The following is a 15,225-nucleotide window of genomic DNA, read 5'->3' as shown; positions in this document are numbered from 1 at the left end:
TTACGGTAGTTTGTACCAGTAAAATTGCCCAGTTGTGTAAACTGGCGAATTAATATAAGTAGCTTTGGAGAAAGGCGTCAGCTAAATGAATAAATGTCTTTCACTACTTAGCACATTGTCAATGACAGCTATGTATATGCATTATGCATATAAACCACATGTTAAAGGAAAGATATGCATACCGAGGTATTTACACAAATGTCACTTGTGAAAGATTTGTTTACAAAAGTCAAACCTTTAAAATTTTTACACAGTAACCACAGCATGGATAAAGCATCTGAAATCTGTTTGCAGTGGTTTCGTGTCCAACGGGGAAAAGTTTTTGTTGTCTTACACTTATGTAGTGAAACCACAAGAAAAAGCTCCATACAGAAGCCAAGAATGAAGGTCGCAATGCTTGCCGTCAGCCTCCTGCTAGTCTTGGCTTGTGGTAAGTCAGCTTCCTGTCTCCTTCCATCACATTACATTGATTTAAGCATCGGATTTATTGAAAGCTATTTAAGTAGTTGGTGGGTTGTTTCTTTCATTTGTTTATAGAGCAAGATATTTAACTGTGCAATAAAAGTTTAGTATTCATTAATGCTTGACGATAAGTGCGCTTTTTAAATATAGTCACATTATTCCTGAAACGCATATTTCCTAAATAATCTGATTAACTAGTTGACTCCTGGAATGGAATGACTAATGGAAAAGCAATGGAATGATTATCAATAAATCAAACTGTGTGTCTCTTCTGCCAGGAGAGGCACTGAAGTGTAACAGATGTATTGGAAAAGGCTGCAGACCCACTGTGGAAACCTGCAGTTCAGACCAGGATGCCTGTTGCAGCGTCATTTTCTTACCCCCCATGCGTGAGTAACGCCTGAATGGACCTACTATGGATCCTCAGCTCCTCTGTGCTTCTAAGTGTCTTTGCCCAATATGTTCAGATGTGCCACTGGACTTCAAAAGAATACACTCCCAACACTTTTCATAACTAAGTCTATTATTAAAGAATTTTGTTAAGTGCAAGTCTTATGCATTTCAGTTTGCTTTCTGTCTGTCCACAGCTACTAACTATTTCAGAAGATGCATAAGGATGACAGAGTGCCTCCTCTTGAAGCAGTCGCGCAACATTAATGCTGTCTGTTGCAACCGGGACCGTTGCAACTGAGCTCCACTGTCAAGAAGCTCTATGCAGTGTCTGACCAACATTCAGTTTCAATTATCATTCAGATGGTATCGAATCATATTTGCGCAATCCATTTAAAATCTTCTCCTTTCAGCCAGATTCAGATTTAAAGAAAACTGTTTTTATTTCTTACCTTCATTGCACTTTGCAGGGTTTTTGGAGTATAGATTATTTACTATTCTTAAAATCATTTTATGCAGCTCATTTTAAGTTTTCTCTTCATGCATGCATGCGCTCGCTGTTGCAAGTTTGTTTGAAAAGTTGTAACCCTTATGCAAATCTGATTTTCTCATAAATAAAACATGCTAAAATTGCTTGAGTTCATTTTTTTGGTACAGAAAATTATCTATATCTGGAGAGCCAGTGGACTTTTATCCTCCACTCCAGACACTATTGCTGATCACTGTTCTCACAGAAAGTTTAGGGTTAGCAGCTCTCCTCCACTGGATGAAGCTGTGGCTGTGATTCAGATGCCTTTATAAACAGGTGGTGATGCAAATGATGTCTTTTCAGATAAAATCATGATGCAGTATTTGGCACTCCATCATTGCATAATGCTTCAAAGTATAACAGGTATCTTGTGGCAAACTGGCTAAAAAGCCCACTAAATTTAAAAGTTTGTTTTTGTTTTCAGTGTGACATCTACCTGTTGGTTAGCTACTAAAAACTCTTTATGTATGAAATAGATCATAATTTCTCCAGCCAGATTTGAGCACCAGGATGGCGGGATTGTGATCATCCTGCCTGACTTTTCTTAAAATCAAGAAGAAACTCAAAGCTTGTCCATCCCAGTGGTGTAATGCAGGTCTTTTGCTGCTTTTGGTTTTAGTGTTCTGTTTTGTAATGCACTTCCTCATTGAGCTTGTTGATTTTAAAGGGCAGCTGTTTCATTTCAAAGTTAGTTTCAATTCAGAAAGATCCTCTGAGCAATCCCTCAACCAGACACTAGAAAATGTAGCACCCACCCATCTGTTTTGCAAACTGCACCATTATGCTGTTGATAACTTGGTGAATTTACAGGTAAGATGTTTACTTCAAAAACAAATCTCTAGTTCCTGATTACCTATCCAAGGAAAGTCTAGAAGTACTAGAATATGCTGCCTAGAGGGACACAATGGAGACACTGAGTCGCTTTAAAACAGGAACAGGTTAAACCACGTCTATGTCTTACTGTAAAGATGCAACCAATCAGAAAATTGGATAAGTTTATGTAATTTGCACCCAGTCTGTTTTCAAGTTCATCTGAGCTGATTCCTTCACAAGGAAGAAGACATCTAAAGAAAATATTTAATTGCCAAAGTTGAGGACCAGTTGGTAGGTAATAGACTTATTTTGGAAGTGGTGTCATATACTTTGGGGCACTGACAGGATCCAAGCACAAACAAAAGATTTAAGGCTCTTTTACAGGAAAGAAGCATGTTTTAGTTGTTTGGTAAACTCAATTCCTCACGACTCTGATGCAGTCAGAAAACTACATTTGTTTGGAGACATGGAAGGGAAACTGCTGAGTATTTTTAATTTATGTTTTATTTCCTGTGCAGCAGATATAATTTAATTGATTTTGTTAATCTGATAATTTTTTATATTGAACATAAATCAAATATCTTGGTGCTTATGTTTTATGTGATGCAATATCTTGCACACGGCATGATACTGTTTCAAATATCTCTCTGGCCAAAAGCAGAGCACTTATCTACCCATAAATATAGTAACTCTGTCAGTACAAAAACAACCAGCACAGAACGTTCAAAACGTACATCTTAAGCCAAGCTTCACTATGTGTTACTTTCGAAATTGGTTGAGTGGAAAAAATATGAAGTAATGGGCACGTTTGTTTTAAAAAGTTATTTGTTAAAGTGACAGGATTTTTAAATGCAAATTTGAAAGTGTTCCTTTAGTGGAGACAAGTACACTTTCTAAACAAAACTAAGTTGGCCAAACGTCTGCACTCTTTCACGCTTCTCTCCAAAAGACCTTCCTATGTTAACAGGGCCGCAATTATTTACCCATTTCTAGAGCTGGGTAAATTGACCAGATCAAGTCAGGCTAAGTACCTTATTCACAGGAAATACAGCTAGAGAGAAGGGATCTGAACCTGTGATTTCTGCAACTAAAGGCAGTAACTCTACACACTATGCTACCCAACATCACTGTAACTGTCTCATAAAGATCAGTGATAAAGTAATTGTAAAGACCAGTAATAAAACGATCTGTGGTCTGATCGAAGGTACCCCAACACTGCTGCATCTTGTCTGATTTTATTAATGTCTCTGAAATGTGTTATTTTTTGTAAAAGAAGACAAATTTCTGCCTTTTATTCTCTTTTGTTGTTTTATTGTTTTATTGTTTTATTGATCTTTATTGATTGAATTGGAACATCCTGTTGTCCAGAATTATGAAAGCTCTTCTCTACAGTTTTGTCTTCTTGCTGGCTTTTTCTCTTGATGAGTTGATTTGCTGTGCATCTCCCAGAATTCATGGTAATTGTTATAGTTGTTTAGCTCCTTTCTTGAATGTGTCTAATACCTGTGAATTCATCAATTAGTTCAGTTATATAGTAAGATATCATGCTCAAGGGTACAACAGAAAGTGACTTTTGGGGGGTAATTTAGAGGCCCTTTACCTGCAAACCCTTGCAATGTTGCTTCTGTTCCACTGTAGACCAAGAGTTTCATGTAGGTTTCTCACGTTTCTGTTGTATCTCGTACACCTCCCTTGCACACCATTTCATTCAAAATCTTCCCATCTTTTGTTCCATACTTCCTGGTGTATTAACGATACCATTACTAACAGGAATTCCAGCTTTTAACTGAGGTATTGACTTATCTTTTCTCTGTCTTGTGTTTTTACAGCAACATATGCATTTTTCTGGCAGTGCATGATGATGTCCATTTGTCAGAAGTACCAGAAGTTCTCCAATGTCAATGCCATCTGCTGTAGCACTGACCTCTGCAACTGACAGACAACATATTGAAAAACCCTACACAGTCTCACAGTCCATTTATAAATGTTCACTTTCCTTCTTTTAACGGGTCGTTTTTGTATGGTAAAACAGTACTCTTACTTTTACTGTAACAGTACTATCAGTACTCTTTGAAAGTGTTTTAGATAAGTACATGTTTAATAACAATAATGTGTCTCAGTGGGGGGCGTGGTGGCGCAGTGGGTTGGACCAGGTCCTGCTCTCCGGTGGGTCTAGGGTTCGAGTCCCGCTTTGGGGTGCCTTGCGACGGACTGGCGTCCCATCCTGGGTGTGTCCCCTCCCCCTCCGGCCTTACGCCCTGTGTTGCTGGGTAGGCTCCGGTTCCCTGTGACCCCGTATGGGACAAGCGGTTCAGAAAGTGTGTGTGTGTCTCAGTGTTCAGAAAAATTCAGATTTTTCTGGTTTAATTCATTATTATCATTCTTACTGTCCTTTACCAGGAGGTGTGATGGTGCAGTGGGTTTGACTGGGGCATAGTTTGTGGTGGGTCGGGGGTTCAAAACCTGCTTGGGGTGGACTGGTGTCCTCCCTCGGGGTATCCCCTCCTCTTTCAGTCTTGCACCCTGCATTGCCTTTTTAGGCTGTGCCTTGCTGTGGTCGCACTTGCGACGTGTGTGATTTTTCTATTGCTACTTTGTCATGTCCATCGACAACACCTGACACCAATCCAAGCGCTCGCCTTTAAAAGACTCTCCTCAGCTCCCTTACACTTGCGGAATCTCACTGAGACAACCATCCCGTCTGCGCCTATATCCTGTTCTTCCTCATCCCTAGCTTCCTGTCTCCGTTCCCCAGCTTTTGACCATTTGCCTCATCCTCTGACTACGTCCATGGATCCTCGCTCTTACTTTGACCACCGATCGACCGACTCTTCACCCGTCCCCAACAACAAGAACTCACCTGACGAACGATCCTGCACATGGGTCCAGCCATCCCCACGTGCTTGGTTCTGCATAACGTATTCCACCTTTACATTCAGCATAGGAAGATGCTACAAAGCAAATGTTATGTAACAATGGTGTCCATTTTCAAACATTTAGGGTATGAATTCACCAAAATTTAACTGCATTAAAATGTATATTAATCACTTCATGTTTTGTATTGTATCAATCCAGGGCTGATATAGGTTGTGACAGTAGAGGACCCCCAAATTGGTTGATGTGTCAGTTGATATTTTAGAAGCAAGGAAACAAGGCTAGATGACTTCAAAAACAGAAAATCAAAGGGCAATACTGCTGGTGAAACATTATTTGATTCTTTTTGAACTGTTTTAAATTAATAAAGACATTGAACAACATACTATTGGATGGTTCACATTTAGAATTGAGTTTCACAGCTATTTAACTTTGAGAAACAAAGTTATTTCTCTACGCATCCACTTGAGATGTTATCTATCACAGTTCTGTGACAAAAACACAGGAAGAAGGCTTTTAAACTACTAGCATAGATGTCAAACTTAGGCTTTACAGTTTTCCTTTTCATACCTCTTCAACTATTATTTTTGATTATCTAAAAGAATAACCAGCATAAAGACCGATCTGGATTTATAGGCAACAATAAATGCTTTGTTTTGCTCATATTGTAGCATATAGGGCTTAATATTTCTCAACTACTCTAAAATTTAAAAAAAAAAAATAATGATGACGTTTTACACACAAAATGAAATCAACATTATTGATTGCTACTAAGCTGATCGGTTTAAAAAACACACCCACTTAATGTCTTACCTAAAAGGTTTTAAAATTATTATTTAGTAACAGAGTCACAGATACACATGTATAAAAAATACAAAAGTATCTACCTGCAGTAACTGCCACCTGTTCCATCTGATTTTCTGATACTTTACCTCACCTAGTATTTCAACTGTCAAAATATATTTTAGACAACTGAAATCTAAGCCTTCCGGTCAACAGCACTGAAGTGCACCTTGCTCTAACATTTTGCACCCCTGTCCTTGTAGAAATGAAAGTGTCATGTGAGTGACAGGAACGGAACGGGACCAGCCCTCAGTAAACCCCACACAAAAAGAGTGAAAATGTCTGGTTTGCCCTCTGGAGCAGGTAGTGAAGAAAGAGGTGCCTTTGGAAGAGGATCACAGAGAGCAAGGGTCACATCTCTGTGGATCTCCACTCTGCCAGTGTAGGAATAATGGTTACCGTCTGGAATTTCAAGACAATTTATCTCCTCACTGTTGCTTTTATATGGAAATCTGTCAATGGTGCGTATGCTGCTTTTTCATTTCAATTTTTTTTTTAAATGAAAGGAGTGGGTAAGAAGATTTTGAAAGATAATTATAATTGTTCTTGAGAGATGTTTTTTAGTATATGTTATTATTGAAATATTTTATTCAACAAGTAAATGTGGTATAATAATATTGCTAAAACGCTGTGATTGTTTAGTAATTGACTTTAACTGGTTAATCAAGAAAAAATGTCATATATGGCCAACATGAAAGACAAATTTACATATTCTGTTATATGTATATCTCTCTATATATAGACAAATACACATAAAGAAGGTGAGAAAAAGTGTTTCGAAAAAGGAGAATAAGTTCATGGGGGTGGCACCATCATGGAACATACAGATTCGTGTGGTGCTACACCTACGTACAACCCCTTTCTCTTACAGCGACTTGAAAATATCACAAATGAGCAAAACTAGCACATAACATTTCTTTGAAGCTTTTATTTTCCCCTTATTACATAGTTTAAATCAAACTTTTTTAATGTTTCTGCTTTTCAAAGTCTATATTTACATCGTAAAAAATACATATGCAATATTGAAAATGTACCAAACCTTCAATCCATTGTTTTTTTCTTCATGTTATCTAGCCTATCAAGTACCATAAATAAAAATATTCACTCTTCCCAAAATCATTAATATCAGTATTCTATGCAATCCACCAAACATACTCTGCATGTTCTACCAACACTTAACATGCAAAAGTGTAGGAACAAAGTGGGTAGTTTTCCTCTCATTGTGTTTATGTTGTGTGATGTAGCATTCCTTGCAACGCGGTGCTGTAATTAGAAATAGAAGGCAGTACTTGTATTGTGGTTGGTGCTTTCCCTCTATGTAACCTCAGCCCCCGCTCCCTCATACTCTCCCCCACAGCAAACTGCCTGCACAGACCCCAGGGAGCAAACTTCTCTTTCCAGCCAGTCTGTATGTCTTCCAAGCCATGGAATGGTACTCATCCAACCTGATCCTCCTTCTGTGAGACACTGGAGTCCAGGCACGCTATGTAGTGTTATTACACTAACGCATCCATCTTCCTATTAAAAACAGACATGCTGTGTAATGTTACTACAGAAGCACAGTCATCTCCCCATAACAGTACAGACACACTCTACAGTCTACTACACTACAGTGTGTTCCTGTACACGAGTGATAAAGGAACACATGCCATAAATGTGGATACACAGCTCACATTGGGCTCCAGCCCCAGTAACAGTACGCTACTGTTGTCAAATAGACTACACAGACTGCGGAAACTTTATTAAAATCTTTCCTTGTACGGTCTATTCTGTTAAACAATTGCCTTAATTTGTTTTGTCCTGCAGAACAGTTTTTTGCCCTGGACAGTACAGTCAACATACCATGTTACAACGAACCAAGGAAACAGATTATTTACAACATCTGGAATCTGAAAATGAAAGCAAATAACTGCTGCATTGCTTGGCATTTCAATGAAAGTCAGATTGACACCTGCAAAGATGGAAAAGTGTTGAGAAATGGAACAAGTGGACAACCCTTTTTGTACATTCCTCGCTTTACACGTGAAGATGAGGGAATCTATTTTTGTGAGACTGCATACTTGGGAGGGTGTCACACAGCTAAAATCCAAGTATCTGCAAAGAGTAAGGCAAAAAAAATTATGCTTTGAAAGCATCTATTTACACTTTAAATTGCAAAACTTACATGTTATTTTCATTTATAACAAAGTTATGAGTATCAGAGAATTCAAACCATATGAAACCCATGTGTTCACTTTTACACAGCGGTAAAAATGACTAAGACAGTTAATGAAGGATTTTAATAGATTGGAATCTGTGTTTCTGGTTTGGTATCAGTCCGTCCAGAGATCTCTGGGAAGTTGGTGCTACATCATGACAGGAAAGTGGCTGTGTGCTCGGCTGCTGGAGGTAAACCTGCAGCCACTATCTCCTGGAGCACCATAGAAAATGTGAGCGACCACCACACCGCCACACCAAACCTCGATGGCACCTTTACTGTAGAGAGACGCTTGGTCCTATCCAACAACGTTTCCCACAGCAACTTGACATGCATCGTCACTCACCCTAGCTTGGGAGAGGCACACATGGAGAAGATCCTACCTTCAGGTTGGAATGAAGGACCTTGTTATTGTAGTGTATTAACATTTTTTGTGCCCATGATGTGACTGCATTGTTAATTTGATTGCTGAAGTTAGAAGGCATTGAAATTATTGAATAACTACCAAGACTAGAGTAATGGTTGTGAAACAAGACATGTGGACAAAGGTCACAAGTCCCAGTAAGGAGCTTAGTGTTGTGTCTTTGAGAAGGGTGTTTAACATCAAAAGTTTCAATGGAATACATAGTTGAACATAAGAGGAGAATGGCAAACTACAAAGTTAACTTTAAAATCGAAAGATATATGTATGAATAAGTGTATGAAAAGGTATACATATTCTTCCAGAAGATGCAGTTCCATGGAAATGGATTGGAGTCTCCCTGGCTTCCACGGGCCTTATAGCTTTTATGCTTACTGGATTTTTTCTGGCACGGAAACACTTCAGCAATTTTAGGTAGGAGATTATATTGTTATATCTAGGCTTTCAAATTTATTGTATACTTCAAAAGTCATATTGTACAGAGGCATCAAAAAAAAAACTTTTCCAAGAAAAAGAAGGCAGAGAAAAGATGAACGACTGTCATTTAATGTTATCTGTCACTATCTTGTCCAGTACTTTACTCCAGCGCTGCTGCAAGTTCCATAATCAACTGCCGGCAGAGTCACAGAAGAAACAGGTACAATATACATATGGTGTATGCTACTCATAATATGGGTTCTACGTGCAGTCTAATGTTTTCGGACAGCTGATGGCATAATGGTAGGAACTGTCTTTGGAAGCAAAGGTCGCATGTTCAACTCTCACCTCCAGCTGTAGCACCAGCAAAATACTTACCCTGAATTGCTCCAGTAAAATTACCCAGCTGTATGGTTGTAAGTTGCTTTGTAGAAAAGCATCAGCTAAATTAATAAATATACAATTGGCACCTTGTACACTTTGACCAAAGGGATAGATGGTGTAACTGTCATTTCAAAACAGTTACATTGTCATAGTAATAAATTAAATATTGCTAAATAGTTTCTTAAATTCTCCTTTATGGAGAGTTGTACCTCTTTAAAAATCATTCTGTGTGCCCCATGTGAAATTAATGTAAAGTGTAATACATTTTTTTTGCATAATTTAACAATATGTTCTTATGTATTTAAGCAGGACACAACATAAGCACAAAGAAATACAGGGATACATTATAATTATATCTATATATCATATAATACACCACAGGATGGAGAAGAAATGGAACTGTGTTCTAGCTACGTGCAACGTGTGAACTCCATCTACAAGTCCTCAGCCGATCTGTGCAACTACTGAAACGCCTTCAGAAGCAGCCAGGGTGCACCGACGGTTCACTACCGAGAAATTCAACCGCCGTGAGAAAGAAAAGGAAATCCGCCACAACGTAGGATATCTTGAGGCTGTTCATGGAAGGACTTGCAAGCATGTAGCTGTGGTGTTTTGTGCAGAAAACAAAGAGTGACGCACAGGGTTCCATCTCAAGGCAAAGACATGCTGTCGGGGCTCAGGCCGCGTTCCTCTGCGATCCCCAGCGTCTCAGATCTCACTGTCTGAGAGGGCAAAGGGAAATGGACCTTTTGCAGAGCAAAACAAAATGGGTGATGAGTCAAGAGGAAAAACAGCAAGTTTCTCAAGTAAACTGTCATGACCCACTTTGACTATTCATTTTCATTGCTAAAAAAGCTGAGGTTAAACTTCAGTCTAAACCCTAAATTATACTGTGACTTTCACATCTTTATTAAGACACCATTTCTTCATTTGTCATTAACCTATCTTTAATATTCATTATTTTTTAATTAGGAAAGCTGTCCGGTTGTCGATATATTTTTAAAAAAACAGTATAATAAAAAGGGCCACTTCCCTTTTTATTATAACCTTCACTTGACATGTCACACATGATATTTTTTGTCACGAGTGATTACAGTCCAAGTTCAATTGTACCAAGATTTTAAACCTTGTCCAACAATAAATCTATGTAACTGTACAATGTAACTTGAGAACTTCCAACAACTAAAAAGGAAGCAATAAATATGACTGAAGAGAACAGTGTACAAAAGAGGGACAGCACTTCTGTTAGAATGGTGCTACACCTGGCGGAGGAAAGCAGAAGTTCACATAACACGGAAATCAAGATTCCTAGAACTTTACCACTTATACTATCAAGTTCTTCAGCACAGCCTAAACTATCTGAAAATTGTTATTTATCTTACAGTCAGCGTTTCATTAACAAAGCTCCACAGCAGCTCATAGAATTTTTCTGGAAATGTTATAGTGTCATGAACACGATTAGCTATTAAATTGTGAGAGGAGCACTGAGAACATTTAGTGACAAATCCCATAGACAGCCCTTGGTAAACCACACACACTAATATTCATTATACTGTATCTATAGACAAGAATAAATAGCAGCAAGGGAAAGCAAGAAATTGGCTGTGGATTGTTCCAGAATTTTGTGTGATTAGAGATTAGCGAACATATATGAAGAGCAGAACGAGTGTGGGGGCACAGCAGGTTTGGCTGGGTCCTGCTCTCTGGTGAGTCTGGGGTTCAAGTCCTGCTTACGGTGCTTTGTGACAGACTGCTGTCCTGTCCTGGGTGTGTCCTCTCCTCTCCAGCCTTGTGCCGTGTGTCACTGAGTTAGGCTCTGGTTTGCTGCAACCTCATTCAGGACAAATGGTTTCAGACTATGTATGCAGTGTGAATTGTCAATATAAACCATACTTGAGGGTAAAAGCAGAGATAGTCAGTACTTTATTGAGAAAAATCAACTCACATGGGGTGAGAGACACCCTCACTACAACTATTAAACCTTTTCTTCTTTATACTGGATTCACTTAGTGTTAGCAAAAGCCATGTTCAAAGTGCAGTAAAAATGGTTCAAAACAACTGATGATCACCTTAACAGCTTAATTTCATTTTGCCTTGAAGAGACAGTAAGGATCCCTCGTTCAGATAACACACTCTGCACTTTGCATTTCAAATGCTGCCATTCAGCTGTGTTGCCGAAGGCATAAGACTAACAGGACAAGGTAAACTTTTGTACCAGGGACTAAAGTCCCTCGAATGAGAATGATTGCAATATAGCTCCAGGTTAGCATTGAATTCAGCATTTTATTATTAAGTACTATATTCAAGACCATATACTAATAAATACTAAGGCTATGTTAAGTTCCAAATCTTTTATTTTGCATTTACATTTATAAGCTGTAGGTGGCACAGTGATGCAGTTCTCCCCATGTTTGTGTGAGTTTTCTCCCAAGACATCTAGTTCAGGTGGACTGATGACATTAAATTGCCCAAAGTATGTGCGGCTATCCTGCAAGGGACTAGCGTTCCATCTAGGGTATACCCCCAGGCCTTGTGCCCAGTGCTTCCAGGATAGGTTCACTATGACCCTGCTCAGGATAAGCACTTCTTGAAACTGGATGGATGGATTTACAGTATAAGTTCTTAGTCCTATAAATTGTCTCACTGAGCATTCATTGTAAGTTTATTTCCATTACTCATATGTGTGTTTATTGCCTTTATTGTTGTGCCTTGAGAATAAAGTTAATGAATGAATTTAATTTCACTGAATTTATCTGAACTGAACTGAAAGGCTGCAAGCAGTGTTCCACAACAGAAAGCATGAAGGCACTTTTTAGGCAATTCTGTGGAAATTTAGGCAGTTTTACATCATCCTTGTTTTCTTTAGATACTCATCATGCATGACAGTGGTGCACAGCAGAGCATAATGTGCGTTATGGGAGACAAGGCTTTGTGTTGGTTATAAGCAAGAATACTGTGGCACACAGCACCCTGGGTTTGGATGGGGCAAAGAAGGACACAGAGACAGCGTTCATTAGAAACAATTTATTTAAACACCAGCACCAGGGAAATAATGCTCTCAGTCCAAGGACCCCCTTTTCTCCAGGTCCTCCACCCAGCCCAGTCTCTGTAGGGCCCCCAGGTTCTCCTCCACACTCAGAAACACGGTCACCCCATCATTTCCCCGAGAAGTGCCCCCAGTGGTTGCACCCTCACGTTTAACATTATTCCCCATAATGCAACTATTTACATTAGATGGGTTTCCCTCCTAAAACAGTAACGCGGGTCGTTACAATATCTTTGTTCAACTTACTGGTTCTGAAGTGAAAGAGTAGAACTGCTGCTGCCTCGGATAAATTTGTCGCAACACCACAGGGCTAAAAAAAAGTGTACAGATAGACAGTAAACCGAGAAACTGCAAATACACACACACGGGGTCGCGGGGAACTGGAGCCTTCCCGGCAACACAGGGCGAAGGGGACGCACCCAGGACGGGACGCCAGTCCGTCGCAAGGCACCCCAAGCGGGACTCGAACCCCAGACCCACCAGAGAGCAGGACCAGGACCAACCCACTGCGCCACCGCACCCCCTGAAACTGCAAATATGTAAATCTATATAGAGCAAGGGTGTGATCATGCAGCACTTTCTAATAATTTCCAGAAGGGTGTTGAAATATTCCTGAATTCATTAGAATTGTCATGAAAAATGCAAATTTACATTTGAAAAACTTAACATTATTTCTTTGGACAAGTTTATACATAGTTCTTGTATTTGTTTGGTCTTGTTAAAAGTAAAAAAAAAAAAAAGATATTAAGAAATAAACATTGGCATGTCTTCTACTTTGCTGTTGTTCTTCATTGTCTTAGAGAATTTATATAACCATTATATGTTTGTTAAATTGGTCAAAAATAATACATTGCATCTTTTTATGCATTGCAACATTTGCATGCGATACTATGTAGCATGAAAAATGTGAAAAGACTGTATACGAGCTATAAGGAAACTTCCTCCTCCACTGTGCATCTAGAAAAAAGAGAAAACGGAAGACACAGAACCCTCAGTGTGAACACCAGAAGTCACAGAAACAGTCAGTACACAGACATATGTCACCTTCCATCAACTCGGAGAGATCGTTCAGAGTTTCAAAGGGGTCTTCTCGGTACAGTACGTTATTGTGTCAGCCGGTACACAAGTAAACCGTGTGTCTAGAAAGCCTCTACACAGCTCAGGAAATTCCCTTTGCTCTGCGATATGTTGATCTTCCTCTCTGCACCACAAGGCACACACTGTCTGTATCAGCGACAAAAAAACACACACATCTCTGTGTCATTGTTTGGTCCTATTAAACAAAGTTGTATTAAAATCAGAAAGCTGATCACATCTTCATGAGCACATTCCAGCTATTGAAATATGATAATAGAACCCCTTTGTTTTGTGTAAAGATCTTTAACTGGGAGCAGGTTTTTCCTTTACTGTTCCACTTCATGTAATACTAAGATAAGAAGATTCAAAATGTAAGGACAGAGGCATTATCTCTTTCTTGTTTAATGCCAATAGATCAATATTCAGTATTCAGTAATGTATTCTGGATACATTTTTGGAGCTGCTATTCAAAATAAAACAACTAAAATTGTTACATAGCTTCATGACAAGTACTACACACGCTGTCTGAAACTGCTCATCCTAAGCAGGGCTGCAGCAAACCAGAGCCTAACCTGGCAACACAGGGCACAAGGCTCAGGGGAGGACACACAACTAGGATGGGATGCCAGTCCATCATAGGGCACCCCAAGGGGGACTCGAACCCCAAACCCCCTAGAGAGCAAGACCCGGTCAAATCCGCTATGCCACTGCACACCCCCATGACAAGTATTAGATATTGATTAATGGCTCTTGAAATGGTTATATTTTTATCATCAAAACCATATGTTTTTTGACAGAGAAGAAACATTTCATCGCATCCATTTAGTTATTCTTGGAATTTCTGTGGCAGTAATGCAATCGCCAACACACAAGCAGTGTGGGGTTGCATTACTGCCATAACTGCATGGGGTTGTTTTTCTGTGGAATGAATCTAAAAAAACATTACATTACATTACATTTCATATATGGCATATACAACTCTTGACCGAATTTTTAAGATTGATAATTTAACATTCAAAGTAAGCTAAACGGAAAAATTTCTGTTGCACCTAGAGTAGCATCACAAGAGGCTATAACTGTCTTTTCTTCGATTTCTATCTTTCTTTCCACTGAACTTTTTGTAAGCATTCATAAATTTCACTTCCCCTTTCAAATGTATTTCAGATATTTTACTACCTTCCAGAGGGCCACACAAAGTATGCAAAGTAGCAGAGGAAACATTTTAATAATGCAAATATGGTGATACATATTATACATTGGCATTAAATTCCCATCTGTGTATATACAGCACATAGAGCTACAGTGAAAGATATGGGCAGCCCTGCTCAAATTGTACGTTTTACTGAATCTCTCATAAAAAGAAGCTGAAACAGCATTTAAAGAGTAGGGGCGTAAACAGAGCATTAAGTTGGTGAATTTAACAGAATAAAAATAACAGTTTTTGTGACATGTGCAAAAGTGTTGGCCCCTTGTCAGTCAGTATTTAATAAGACCCGTTCACACAAATCCCGGCTGTAAACATTTCTTGTACGTACCTAAAAGTTTTTCTGTTCTTGTTTTAGGAAGGCTTTTGTCTGTATAACTCTTAACAGAATCGTTCTAGTACAAAAAAAAAAAAGAAAAAAAAGATGTTTTCTTGCATCCACTGAATGTTTCTAATCCTGCTACAGCTTTTGAGTGAATATTTATGTCCGGGGCCTTTCCAAGCCATCCGAAATCCCTAATTATTTTGTTTTTGTCAGTACTTGAAGGTTTATTTGGAAAACGTTTTG

At 38.9% G+C, this 15,225-nt stretch overlaps 2 protein-coding genes across 3 annotated transcripts; both read left to right on the top strand.

Moving 5' to 3' along the window:
- Positions 1-284: 284 nt before the first annotated feature.
- Positions 285-1,271, top strand: LOC108933143 (cytotoxin 10-like). Its single transcript, XM_018749978.2, has 3 exons — positions 285-430; positions 741-851; positions 1,050-1,271. The coding sequence occupies exons 1-3, from the start codon at positions 382-384 to the stop codon at positions 1,151-1,153; spliced, it is 264 nt and encodes an 87-aa protein (XP_018605494.1). The 5' UTR covers positions 285-381; the 3' UTR covers positions 1,154-1,271.
- A 5,012-nt stretch (positions 1,272-6,283) lies between these two features.
- LOC108933078 (cell surface glycoprotein CD200 receptor 5-like) lies at positions 6,284-10,241 on the top strand. 2 transcript variants are annotated; one of them, XM_018749902.2, is made up of 7 exons: positions 6,284-6,372; positions 7,269-7,343; positions 7,718-8,014; positions 8,228-8,497; positions 8,835-8,943; positions 9,103-9,166; positions 9,712-10,241. In XM_018749902.2, the coding sequence occupies exons 1-7, from the start codon at positions 6,303-6,305 to the stop codon at positions 9,796-9,798; spliced, it is 972 nt and encodes a 323-aa protein (XP_018605418.1). In that variant the 5' UTR covers positions 6,284-6,302; the 3' UTR covers positions 9,799-10,241. The 2 variants fall into 2 exon arrangements, with proteins under 2 accessions (XP_018605418.1, XP_018605419.1); XM_018749903.2 differs by lacking the exon at positions 6,284-6,372 and having other exon boundaries at positions 7,273-7,389.
- Positions 10,242-15,225: the final 4,984 nt, after the last annotated feature.

Source organism: Scleropages formosus, chromosome 1 (genome assembly GCF_900964775.1).
Source record: "Scleropages formosus chromosome 1, fSclFor1.1, whole genome shotgun sequence".
Lineage (NCBI taxonomy): Eukaryota > Metazoa > Chordata > Actinopteri > Osteoglossiformes > Osteoglossidae > Scleropages > Scleropages formosus.
The sequence above is the reverse complement of the archived record's forward strand: the minus strand, read 5'-3'. Positions and strand labels throughout refer to the sequence as shown.